The sequence below is a fragment of the Colossoma macropomum genome, unplaced genomic scaffold, assembly GCF_904425465.1.
Source record: "Colossoma macropomum unplaced genomic scaffold, Colossoma_macropomum, whole genome shotgun sequence".
NCBI lineage: Eukaryota > Metazoa > Chordata > Actinopteri > Characiformes > Serrasalmidae > Colossoma > Colossoma macropomum.
In genome coordinates, this window is record NW_023494785.1 from 4,301,971 (window position 1) to 4,314,970 (window position 13,000).

The following is a 13,000-nucleotide window of genomic DNA, read 5'->3' on the forward strand; positions in this document are numbered from 1 at the left end:
GCCTCTACTCTTCTGAGAAGGCTTTACACTAGATGTTGGAACATTGCTGTGAGGATTTGATTGAGCATTAGTGAGGTCAGGTACTGATGTTGGATTATCAGGTCTGTATCACTCCAACTCATCCCAAAGGTATTAGATGGAGCTCAATCACCCCAGAGAACGCAGTTCCACTGCTCCACAGCCCAACGCTGGGGGGCTTTATACCCCTCTAGCCCACATTTGGCATTGGGCATGGTGACCACAGGCTGCTCCAGAGGATCCCATTTTCTATGGAGATTATACAAGCTAAAGCAGCAATGGGTGCACCTTAAAGTTTCTGGATTTGCTATTTAAAAGGGGTGTCTGGATACTTTTGGACATACAATGTACTAATTTACCATAGCATGTATTTATGAAAATGTAATTATATAAATAAACACAGGGTTATGTAATTAAGTACATGTTCATTTAAAGTATGTTCTGTGTACAAAAGTCCTTTTTCTGATGACAAAACAAAAACATAAAAAATGTCATCAAATTCAAATCATGATAAAATATTTCCTTTCCTAGTTACGAACACAAATTTGGTATGAATTGAATCTTTCAGCTTGTTTCAATGAGTTATGAGTGAAAAATAATTCAACAAAAATGTTCTACAGTCAAATATGAACCTGCTAAAATGTTCCATCTTCTTCTATAAAGCATGTCACTGTTCTCAGAACAAAACCTCGTATCTCCACAATGGTAACCATTCATCATGTAATTTACACACAATGTAAAGCACGACAGGTATTTTCAAACTATGTCGAAACCTGAAAAATGACAAAAATGGAGATACATGGTTTTGCTCCGACAGCAGCGATGTGCAACTTTCTTTGAACAGGAATGAGAAACTCAAATGTTACCTCAGGCCAACTTCCTGTGTAGAATTAAGCTCAGGAGGAACCTCTACACACCCTCTAAGATTTGAAGACGCTCAAAATCCCCACTACTTACCTACTGCAACACTTCCCATCCAGCTTAGCAACCACAGACGCTCAGCATAGAAATGAAATGGCGCCGATGGTTCCTTAAGCAGTCCAGATAGGCGTCCGAAGTAGATCTGATGCAGCTTCTTCCTCGAGATTCTTAATATTCTGTTCCCTTCTCAAGAGCAAGAAGCTGATAAAGTCCAGTTCAACTGGTACCAAAATTGGTGCAACAGAAAAGCCGTCCAAATTACGAAGGTACCTTCGAAGAAATCCTGAAAAAGTGATGGGCGCGCAAATCCAGTTGTCCCTGAAGCTTCAACTACCTTTGTTTGTGAAGCTATGGTTGGCAGTCACGTCCCCTTTCCAATAACCACCCCCCCCTGCCCCCAACAGGACATCCTGAAGCTCACAAGAACACAATGGCAGCCTTCTCCAACTACTCACTCACAGTCCAACCGTGGAAATTACATCATCATGTAAAAATGTCATTGTTTTCCTTTTTTCTTCTCCTCTACTCTCTGGGAAACGTACTAGAGTCCGGCCTGCTAATCAATCCGCCGGTTGGCCGCAGGAAACGGGCTGTCCAAACAGAGACTGATGGATCCCAACGTTTTTGGGGTCCATGCTGGGGTGAGAGGCAGAAGGCATCTCATAAGCCTTCCATGTTCAACAGTGTGAAGTACAGTAGGACGTTCACCCATGATACAGCTAATGAATGGCTTGAACATGGGCTGAATAAGTTGAATCAGATGCATCAGAGTGGATAGAAACACTGAACTGTGTGGTGCTGTGGACCTCCAGTGTTAGAGTTAGATGTGCCTGCTTTAAACTATGGCTGCTGCCAGTAAGCAGCGTGAATAGGGATCAGGCCTGAGCTGTACGTCAGCAGTGTATAAAGCCCCCAGCACTGGGCTGTGGAGCAGTGGAACTGTGTTCTCTGGAGTGATGGAGCTCCATCTAATTCCTTTGGGATGAGCTGGAGTGCTCCGGAACTGAACATCAGTACCTGACCTCACTAATGCTCAGTCAGATCCTCACAGCAATGTTCCAACATCTAGTGTAAAGCCTTCTCAGAAGAGTAGAGGCTGTTACTGCAGCAAAGGAGGACAAACTCACTATTAATACCCTTCATATCAGGATACCCACTGGAGGAGCTGGTGCATACAGACTCAGTGATTAGACCACAATGGTTAATGTTCATATCTGCTGGTAAAGAATCAAAAAATTCTAATAGAAAAAAGGCAAATAAATTCGGATGATTATTCACGCCACATTTGCGCTGCTTAAACTTTCAGCATCCCCAACTTAAAACACCTTCTGGCGTCCCTGAGCCCGTCTGGTCCACAACCTCATAGAGTTCCCCCATGTGGCTCCTGTGCTGAGATCACTCCACTGGCTTCCTATGGAAGCAAGAATGAGATATAAAGCTCTGGTTCTCACATTCCAGGCTTCAAAGAGCTGAGCTCACCGTGGTTTAGATCTACACACCTGCAGACAAGCTTAGGTCGTCTGGCATGTCCTTCCCTCAAACATAAGCATGCCTGGAAGGTTCTTGCCTCTCAGTGGTGGAACGAACTTCGCCCTAAACTCCACACTGCAGTCTTTCGGTTTCTTTCACCGGTCTGAAGTCCTCTCAGGTTATACCTTGGTAAACACCCTACTGCAATCATTCCGCCTTCATTTCTGAACCACTGCATCATTTCTCTTCAATCTTCTGCCTTTTAAACCTCTGTTTTTCTGTTTTATTGTTCCCTTATTTAGAAAAACAAGCCACACTTTATTCTCCGCAATATCTACATTTGTCTCTTAGGTTCTAGATTCTTGTGGTCTATAGATGCTAAGGCCCAATCCCATTTCTTATTTTTACCCCTACCCCTTGTTTTCGAGTGTCACCTTGCCCCTTGGAATCGAGTTACAAGAGATAATGGTTGAAATCTCCCCTCTGAAATGGGACCCTCAAATAAAAAGAGCATCACTTCATTAACAGCTACTAGCGCTGCTCTGTAGGCGACCCTGCCAGTCTGCAGTGACAGCAGAGGAGGGTAAAGTTCAGCTCCTCACTGCTGGGCTTTAGTTACATTTAGGGCTTCATATGCCTCCAAAGAGGGGGGGCAATTATTTATTATCACCCACTCCTAATTCTTCAGTGATATGAAGCTGAAGTCAGATATTCACCAGCTTCTTGTTCGAATTTTCCTGTTCCATCTTAAATGGAGCAGCTATTCTGGTGCCTTAGGTGCCAGAAAGTAACTGCTGCACCATTTAAGGTGGAACAGGAAATTTAGCTTGCTAGCTAATGAGACATCAGCATAGTACTAGTGATTTTTTATGCTTGTTATGAAGAAAAGGAGCATAATACACTGAAACGACATTAAACTGAGATAATACAGTGGTCATCGTAATTTTTTTAACTGAGAAAATTCATTGGTGGGTTTCTTTGGTCTCTTGCTCAGCCGTCTTGCTGGTTTTCTTTTTTTCTCATAACACTCTGTTTGGAGTGTATCTATAAAACCTCCGTTTGGAGGGTCATGTAGCCCTAACACTTCGCCCTACCCCTCTATCTCAACAAATCTGGGGACACCCTACTCCTAGATGTGACCACACAAAACGGAGGGGTAGGGCGAGTGGTAGGGGCGAGGGGTGAAACAGGATTGGGCCTTTGCTTCCACTGTTTGCATGTTTTGCAAGTCGCTCTACATCAAAACATCTCCTAAATGAATACATGTAAATATAAATGTCCTCCACTCCTTCTGCTGACCACTCCCGAGGGATCCCACATCACCAGCACAGGAACTGCCCCCTACTTCTGAAACTCAACACTTCCATCCCAGAGCATGAGAGCGCTCCGGCCTTTTGTAATGAAGCCAAGAAGAGCAAAGGGATGAGAACGCAGAGCGAAGGAGAGAGGAAAATTCCCACCCTGGCCCACATTCAAGAAAACAGAAGAGGTGGTTTATTTCCACAGAAGGCGGTGCTGTGTGCGGAGATGGTTGAGGGCAGGGTGTGTGAGGTATGTCAACATCAGCGAAAATGTTTCACCATCAGAGGTCTGGGTCCAGAACCCTATGTGCTGTCTCCACTCCTCTGAAGAACCATAAAGGCAGGCCGACTTGACCTCCTACTCGACTGATGGCCTCCTGTCCTTTTTCACAATCCTGGCCAGCAAGGTCAGCATCCCATCACCAGGTGTTTCCTAATTTCTGGTCATCACTCTGACCACTTTAGTGTTTTCCAACCTCTAACAACACCTGAGTCATCTGGACAAAACGGCCATTAAATGCAAGTACAATACAAATACAAACACACTCTTTACCTTTATTCCAGCTTCCGTTCTCCTCAGGAGACTCACTTTCAGTTCCTCAAAGAATCTGCAGACACACCTCCAAAGTTCAGTCTTAGACGCTGGTCAATCATTTTCTGAAGTAATCAAACACATTCAGTGGCGTTGAGGTCTGGACTCTGGGGTGGTCAGTCCATCGTTCAGCTTCTTTGTTTGATGTGTCCGTCTCCTTTTCTCAGTGAGGTTCTTCTTGATCAGCTACACATCCTTTCAGACCCACAGCGCTGAGTCGTCTTCTCACAGTGGAAGGATGGACAGAAACACCTGTGGATGTTTTCAGATCTGAAGCAGCTTGATTTTCTCCTCTCTCTCAGAGATGAAAGCTTTAAGTGCTGTTTATCTGATGGGGGCAGTTTTGGTGTCTAACAGGTCTTCCAGGTGGTTGTTAGGAGTCCCATTTTCTCTGTGGCTTTTAATCAGTTTTTGAACTTCAGTTTTGGAAACTTCAGTGGAGTATTTCATATCTAATCTCTTCAAAAACATCTGCTGAAAAAATGAATGACGTACTTAAAGTATTCAGTGGTTGTTTTGACTGGAAATAGGGTCTCAGACGCAGCCAGAGCTCCATATCTCACCTCAGGTAGTCCGATCTGGACCTTCACTGATTGTAATCTCCTAAAGTCTACTTCTTCAGTAGGTTGTGTGTGCTTATGTGTACAAGTGAGTGAGTCAGCGAGGCATGTGGTTACGGCATGTGTGGTCAAGACTGAACTTCAGCCCTCTGGTGGCAAGATTTGGAAAATATTTTGAAGTAGAGATTACTGTCATGAACAAAAGAACTTAAAATCTTTTAAATGGAAAAAAAAACTCTCCAAAAATTCTTTTGGTACATTTAAATGAAATGTTCACATGATGTAAAGAACACCTGGCGGTTATAAAAGGTGCAAAAAATAAACAAACAAAATATATGGGCATAAATTTCTCTTATTAGACTGATAACAGGTTTGTTCAAGCTATGCAAGAACAAAGAGGGCGAGAGAGAAAAGATGGACAGACTGAGTCTCTGAAGGTTCTGTTTGTTTGTTTGTCCAGTTCTGCATGTTAATATTATACCATGCCAGAGGTGGCCAGTCGCAGAGGAAAGCAGGTTTACACAGGGATGTCACATGACGCATTCAGGGCCAACTGTCAAAACAGGGCCAAAGCAAATCAATACGGATTCATGCTGAGGGTCAACGGCAGCACTGTGACCCATCTGACCCTACATACACCTCAACAGAGGCAACAACAAACTCTCAAACTGACCAGAGAGAAAGAGCAGTAATACCTTTGTATTACTGCACTGACTTAACATTACTATACTGACCCTGACCTTAATAACCTCACTGACCAATTTTTTAAATGAAAATTAATGCCTTTTAATTCACTTTTAAGATCTCAACTCTGCAAAAGTAATACTACCTCAAATTTGATTCATTTATGTATATTTATTTTAAACTGATGATCTGAGAGAGAGAGAGAGAGAGAGAGAGAGAGAGAGAGAGAGAGAGAGAGAGAGAGAGTAGCTATTAATATTTGATTATTTTTATTTTGCGCAGTAGAGAAATGTTGCTTTTTTTGCTTAAAAAGATTTGAGAAGAGTTTTTAGATTTCTGTCCAGAAAAAAGGAGCTGGACCTTATAGGAAATGACTTCATAATTTAAGGCTTATCATTTTGTCATCGTGATATCCAACAGCTTTATCAAACATCATATTTAATGTCCATATTGCGTGTTTGTTCCGTTCTAAGTCCACTGGTGCACTATGGCTGCCGCTTTACATCGGTTTTTCGCTTTGTTTTGTTTTGTTTGTGTGTATGTTTTGCTGTTTCCCTGCTGGCTGAGGAGTTTGCCCTCATATGCACTGAAATAGCATCCAGGAGAGATTTTCCAACTGCGGCTCAGAGACTTGTTGGGTGACGCTACATCACAGCTATGATGCAGCCTGGATCGTCCGCTTCAGTGACGCTGTATTATGGCTATGAGGCTGCCTGGACCAGAGACCTGATCGACGTGACATCGCAGATACGTGGCTGCCTTGGCCGACTGCTTGGTTGCCGCTGCACTGCAGCTGTGGGGCTGCCTGGACCGGTAGTGTTCGGCTGTATGAGCAGCGCTACGCTGCAGCTGCGAGGCCTCTCGGGCCGGCTGCCCAAGCGACGCTGCACAGCAGCTGTGGGGCTGCCTGGACTGGTGGTGTGTAGCTGCAGGAAAATGCTACCCCTTTGTGGCTAAGGACATTTTCGGCCTTCGAGGCTTCTCAGGCTGGCTGCCTGTGTGATGCACTGTAGCTATAAAGTGAGATGTTCTTCTGCGGATAAGGACTCTTTCCAGGCTGAGTGACTCTATACTGTGGTCAGTGAAATCCACCCTCGCTAGCTGTGGGAACCGTAGAGTTGTGTGGGTATGTGTGTGTGTGTGTGTGTGTGTGTGTGTGTGTGTGTGTGTGTGTGTGCGCGTTCTGTGTTGTTTTATTTATTTTTGATTATGTATTTTGTTATTTTTTGTAAAGCATCCTTGGGTTTGATAAAGGCACTATATAAACATTATTATTATTATTATTATTATTTATTTTTAATATTGTGCAGCTCTCATGCTTTGCCAAAAAGAAAATGATCATCTTTGAATGGTCTGTTTAAAATAAGTGGTCAATATTTGGTTTCCTAACAAAAGAAACTCGATCCGTATTTAAGTTTGGCAGAGACGTCCATAAGCAGCGCGCTGGGGTTCTGAATGTTTCTTCTCACATTCTTGTTCTCCAGCCAGCAGAGGAATCGCTCTGCGTGAGAGATGCTAATCTGCGGGAGTGAAAGAGGATTCCTCCGCTCCGTCCCCCAGCGCGACGCTCCGGAAACTACGGCTAACAGCGGCCGGACAAAAAGGCCGGACAAACCCCAGAGCTTTCACATTCACCTCCAATCAGCACAGCGCAGCGTAAACACAGAGCATGAATGAGCTGTGGAGCCAGTTAACCAGCTCAGTGACAACAGCAGGTATAGCATTACTAACCTGTGGACGAGTGACATTTCAACACAGTGAACACCGCTCAGAGAGAGAGAGAGAGAGAGGGGGAGGGAGAGAGAGAGAGAGAGAGCGAGAGAGAGAGAGAGAGAGAGAGAGAGAGCGCAAAGAGGAAAAGACAAAGAGTGAGAGAGAAAGAAACAGAGAGAGAGAGAGAGACATTAACAGGAGGAGACCAGGAGAGAGAGACAGAGAAAGAGAATGAGAGAAAAGAGAGAGAGAGAGAGAGAGAGAGAGAGAGAGAGAGAGAGAGAGAGAGAGAGAAGAAAGCTTAAAGAAAAGAGAAAGCAAGAGAGTGTGTGAGAGACAGAGCGAAAGGCATTAAGAGAGAAAAGGGAAAAATGGAAGGAGAGGGAGAAAGGAAAAAGAGTAAAAGAGCGAGAGAGCACAGGAGTAATAAGCAGAGAGAGAGAGAGAGAGAAAGGCTTGGAGAGGGAAAGAGGGAAGCAAAGAAAGATGGAGAGGGAGAGTGAGAGGGAAAGAGAAAGTGAAGAAAAGAGAGAGAGAGAGAAGCACAAAGAGAAATAGAGAAATAGAGAGAGAATCATAAAGAAAAGGAGAAATAGATGAAGAGAGAACCCTCGTCTTTGAGGGCGTCTGACCTTTGACCTTGGCGATGAGGGTCCCGGCCGCGCTGAGGATGTCCACCGAGTTGAGGGTGGGATGTTTCCCGATCACACTCTTCAGCACCCGCAGCAGCTCACCCAGACGCTCATGAACCAGCTGGTGCAGACACTCCTGCTGCTCTGTGGACCAGCAGAGTGACAGACATCAGCCATAGATATTCATACCTAGATGCTGCGTTGTCTGTTGTTCTCTATCTGAGGCGATACGTCTGCACATCCGCCATGTTGGGGAGGTCAAGATCCGCTTGTGAACAAGTTCACAAGCGGATCTTGACGATGAGTCTCAGGATTAAATCGGCCACAACTTCCTTAATACTCAACCGATTTTCACCAAATTTGTTTTGTTATAATCCTCAGACACTTAATTCTTAATTAATCTAGATTTAGTTTCTAATGCTGGCGCCCAGGAAGTGGGGCTCAGGACTCGTGCACCACCCCCCATTTACTTGCGGGTTCTCGTCTCAGGGTTCGGGCCCGCCTTCCTGCTGGCTCTCGCACCCGTCATCGGGGCCCCGGGGGACAAGCGCATGCCACAATGTGTTAACATACTTTCACTTAGAAAACGAACAAAAATGTAATTTGAGCAGGGGTATAAAAACGTTTGCACACGACTGCATCTTTAAGGGAAAAGCATGAATCAAAACCAGGTTATCTCCATTGATTTTCATGATTTATAGCTGGATGAAGGGATATGTTTGCACAAATCTATTGTAAAACAATGTCTCTGACAACAGGCAGTGAATTCATAACTATTTCACATAATAACTTTCCTTGATGGAGCTTTTAGAGGCGGACGTCTGGTTCCTATCACCACCACTGTGAACGATTCTGACTCGGTAAGTTTCTCTAGAATAGAGCATTTCACACCAAACCACTCTGAATGACTCTGTTAACATCTTAACTATGCAGAAATTTTGGAATATCAGTGGAATTCCCCTTTTAAAAGCTAGCTTTTCAGACTCTGAAAGACAGAAATCCCCAAAATGTATAACTACAAACACATCATTACCATTTAAAATGACACTCAGAACACTGCATGCTTGTCCATGTGATAATATCATGAAGCGTGATAAAGGTCAGGTAATTATAGTGCTATTAAAATAAATGCCTACACAGCGAGAGCAGTAACAGTGTGATAAATCATTAGTCACTGATTGAATGGCCACTTAGGCTTTATCACATCAGCTTAATATTAACATAAACGTCTGAATGAATCACTCATGATCATGCACTGGTGAACTGCTCTCTTTATTCTCTTAGCTTTTCTGACTTTATCTGAACCATGTCAGTCTGTAAAACACTTTAAATTACAATAATGTCTACACAATGTGCTGCATAAATAACCATCAGACTGATTATCTTAAACTCACTTAAGTCTTATCGGTTCGGGACCTGTAAGCCTCGTTTTTAACTCTAAACACTGAACAAACAAGCACAGAGCTCAGAGGTCAGTTTTGCTCTCGTTTTTTGTGGCTAAGTTGAGCTGGTCTTAGATCAGCCAGGTAAAGGCCAGTGAAAAACTGCAACCACTGCAGCTTTGTTTACATACAGCTGTTGTTATGGTAATTAGGAAGGGGTTCGCCTCTTTCTGCAGGCCTCTCTAGTGGCGGGATGGAAATTGTCTTGGATAGTTTTAGTTTTAGTTACTAATGCAATTTTTTGTGTTTAATTTTAATAAGATTTGATGGTGGCAATATTTGTACTGCTTTGTGATTGGTTGCATCTCTGACTTTGGAGCTTTGAATTTCAGACCAAAAAAAATCCATAAAGAAAAGAATAGACGTGCACAATCTTCAGTTCCTGTGCTGATAAATGCTGGATGTACTAAGAGATTCCACTGCAGAACTCAGTACTTAAGTAGATTTCTGACCTGCTTCTTTTGTATTTGTATTAAGTTGTTTTGAGGGAGGGAACATTTACTTAATTATTTTATTCAAGTATCAATACTTTAACTTAAGTACTGATTTAGGGTCTTCTACCCTCCTCTGAACCTGATCATGAACCGTGTCAGTGTTAGTTTTGATGCTGCTTCAGTAGCTGCAGCCTCAGATAGCAGCATTTCTTAGCTAACATCTCTGAAGAACATCAGGCTGTTTTCATATCCAGTTCATTTTCTAAAGACCACACCACAGTTCGGTGTTGTGATGTTTTATCTTTTTGGTTCAGATGGTGGACTGCACGGGCTAAAGTGGACCAAATGACACACGTGGGTGTTTGCTTGTTGATCAGACGTTTTGCAGGGATGCAAGCGCTCTGTTACTCTCATTTTCACCACCATGAACACAGAAAAACAGAAAATAGAGACGATTATTACTTTTGTGAATACCAAATTAATTTTTTGTTATTTACAGCAGCTCACAGTGCAGGAACGATCACTTGCATTCCTGCAAAACTTCTGATCAATAAGCAAACAGTACAGTGCAGACGGTACAGTGAAAATGTGCACTGGAAAAATCGTGTTGAATTCCCTCGTGAATTATCCCGGTTCAGCTGTTTGGTGCTGCCTGAATATGGGTGGATTTTCGCACATCAAAACCGAACTACAGAAAAAGTTTGACAGGTCCGCACCAACCAAGGCAGGTCTGAAAGCGCCTGAAATGGAGATTCTGATTGGCTCTGCTGCTCAGTTTTACTCTGCCTGTTCGTGCTGGTCAGTGCTTCATGCAGTTTTGGGAAAGTGGAGGTTTTCTGTTTGCATCCTGAACTCAAAAAATGGTGGGTGTCACCACAGTACTTTGAAAAGTGGTGGGGCAAATGTCCTCTCACCACCGTGGTTCCGGCAGCCTTGATGACACCGTAAGGAAAAAGTGCACAGGTCAGCTGAAAGACCTCATCCAAAACAGGCAGAAATGCAGTTTATGGCTCCTGTGAAAAAGGGTTAAACACGAACACGAGAGAGTCTAGATCCCAGTAAGACTCACTTGGCAATCAACAGGCACGAAACCAAGCACAGCTCCCGAGAAATTATCAGGAGGGCTGATAATTGATAATGTGTGGACAGAAGCCGGTACATTCCCGGGAAACCGAGAAAGAGGATGAGGCCTTGATTAATTATCCTGATACCTTTTGAGACCACTGGCACACAGGTGGTGTTAACTGCACTTTCTCAGAACACTTACACAGTTAGCACAGCGGCGATATATGTGCACTGAACTGTGGATCAGTTTTCACAGCTTGAAACAGAAAAAAAATTGTCTTTTGAAATTCTGTCATCACTCAAAATCAAAACACCATTAAAAACGTATGTGTTTACAGCCCCCTGTGCACACTGAGCAGTTTGCTACCGTTGTAGTTACTGCACAGAAAAACAACAAAAACAAACGAAAAAGGGACCCAAGCAGAGGAAGAATAGTGAGCGAATGAGTGAGAGAGCAAGTGAATGAATGAGAGACAGAGTGAATAAGTGAACAAGTGAGTGAGCGAGCGAGTGAATGCAAGAGCTAGTTAATAGGGCAGTTGATGAATAAGTGAAAGGAAAAGTGAGTGAATGAGTGAATTGGCAAATAAGTGAGTGAGTGAATGTGTGACTGACTGAGTGAGTGAGCGAGTGAATGAAAGAGCAAGTAGGAGTTCCTATGAACCCCTAAGGGAGTGAGTGAGCAAGTAAGTGAGTGAGCGAGCAAGCAAATGAGTGAGTGAGTGAGTGAGTGAGTGAGTATGTGAGTGAGTGAGCAAGAAACAAATCAGTGAGGGAGCAGGTGAGTTAGTGAATGAGTGAGTGAGAGAATAAGCGAATAAGTGAGTGAGCGAGTATGTAAGTGAGTAAATGAGTGAGTGAGTGAGTGAGTGAGTGAGCGAGCGACGCACCGCACGCACATGGCTGAGCGGTTCTATCACTGCCTCTCTGCGCTCTGTAGTGGATGATGTGCCTTTAGGATGCCTGAAGAATGAGGTCACAAACACTGAGTCCACACTGATCTGCAGCTGTGTGTGGGTTTAACACACTCTCCACACCTGTAAACACTCACCAGCTTAACTCACATCATTTATCACTCCAAACTCTCTCTCTCTCTCTCTCTCTCTTTCCCAGGAGAAGCTGTGATCACTTTCAGGACAAACCAGACCCCCACGTCCATCCCTGTCCAGCCACACTGTCTCCCACCAGCACTGCTGGGCCAGAGCTGACTGCAGTTACTGGATTACATTCTGTACAGAAAAGAGGATAAGAGACTGACTAATTACCTCTCTCTCTCTCTCTCCCCCCTTTACCATCTCTCTCTCTCCCAACCTCTCTCCCTCTCTCTCTCTCCCCCCTTTACCATCTCTCTCTCCCAACCTCTCTCTCTCTCAACCTCTCTCCCTCTCTCCACCTCTCTCCTTTACCCTCTCTCTCTCTCCCAACCTCTCTCCCTCTCCTTTACTCTCTCTCTCTCTCTTAACCTCTCTCCCTCTCTCCTTTACCCTCTCTCTCTCTCTCTCTCCCTCAACCTCTCTCCCTCTCTCCTTTACCCTCTCTCTCTCTCTCTCCCTCTCCCCCCTTTACCCTCTCTCTCTCTCCCAACTTCTCTCCCTCTCTCTCTCTCAACCTCTCTCCCTCTCTCCTTTACTCTCACTCTCTCTCTCAACCTCTCTCCCTCTCTCCTTTACCCCCTCTCTCTCTCTCTCTCTCCCTCTCTCCTTTACCCTCTCTCCCTCTCTCTCTCTCTCAACCTCTCTCCCTCTCTCCTTTACCCTCTCTCTCTCTCTCTCTCTCCCTCTCTCCTTTACCCTCTCTCTCTCTCCCTCTCTCTCTCAACCCGCTCTCCCTCTCTTCTTTACCCTCTCTCTCTCTCCCTCTCTCTCTCTCCTTTACCCTCTCTCTCTCTCCCTCTCTCCTTTACTCTCTCTCTCTCCCCCCTTTACCCTCTCTCCCTCTCTCAACCTCTCTCCCTCTCTCCTTTACCCTCTCTCTCTCAACCTCTCTCCCTCTCTCCTTTACCCTCTCTCTCTCTCCCTCTCTCTCTCAACCTCTCTCCCTCTCTCTCTCTCCCTCTCTCCTTTACCCTCTCTCTCTCTCTCTCTCTCTTTCTCTCTCTCTCTCTCTCTCTCCCTCCCTCTCTCACATCACTGATGCCATGCTCTCAACATAACTCATCTATTGAAACT

At 44.4% G+C, this 13,000-nt stretch overlaps 1 protein-coding gene across 3 annotated transcripts in view; it reads right to left on the reverse strand.

Moving 5' to 3' along the window:
- arhgap29a (Rho GTPase activating protein 29a) overlaps positions 1 to 13,000 on the reverse strand; it is a 97,454-nt gene that overhangs the window by 35,536 nt on the left and 48,918 nt on the right. For 2 of the 3 annotated variants that reach the window (XM_036581590.1, XM_036581609.1), the window contains one exon: positions 7,892 to 8,035. In XM_036581590.1, coding sequence (XP_036437483.1) covers positions 7,892 to 8,035 — 144 coding nt within the window. Of the gene's footprint in view, positions 1 to 975; positions 1,299 to 7,891; positions 8,036 to 13,000 lie in introns of those variants that run through there. The other variant, XM_036581600.1, reaches the window with a different exon arrangement.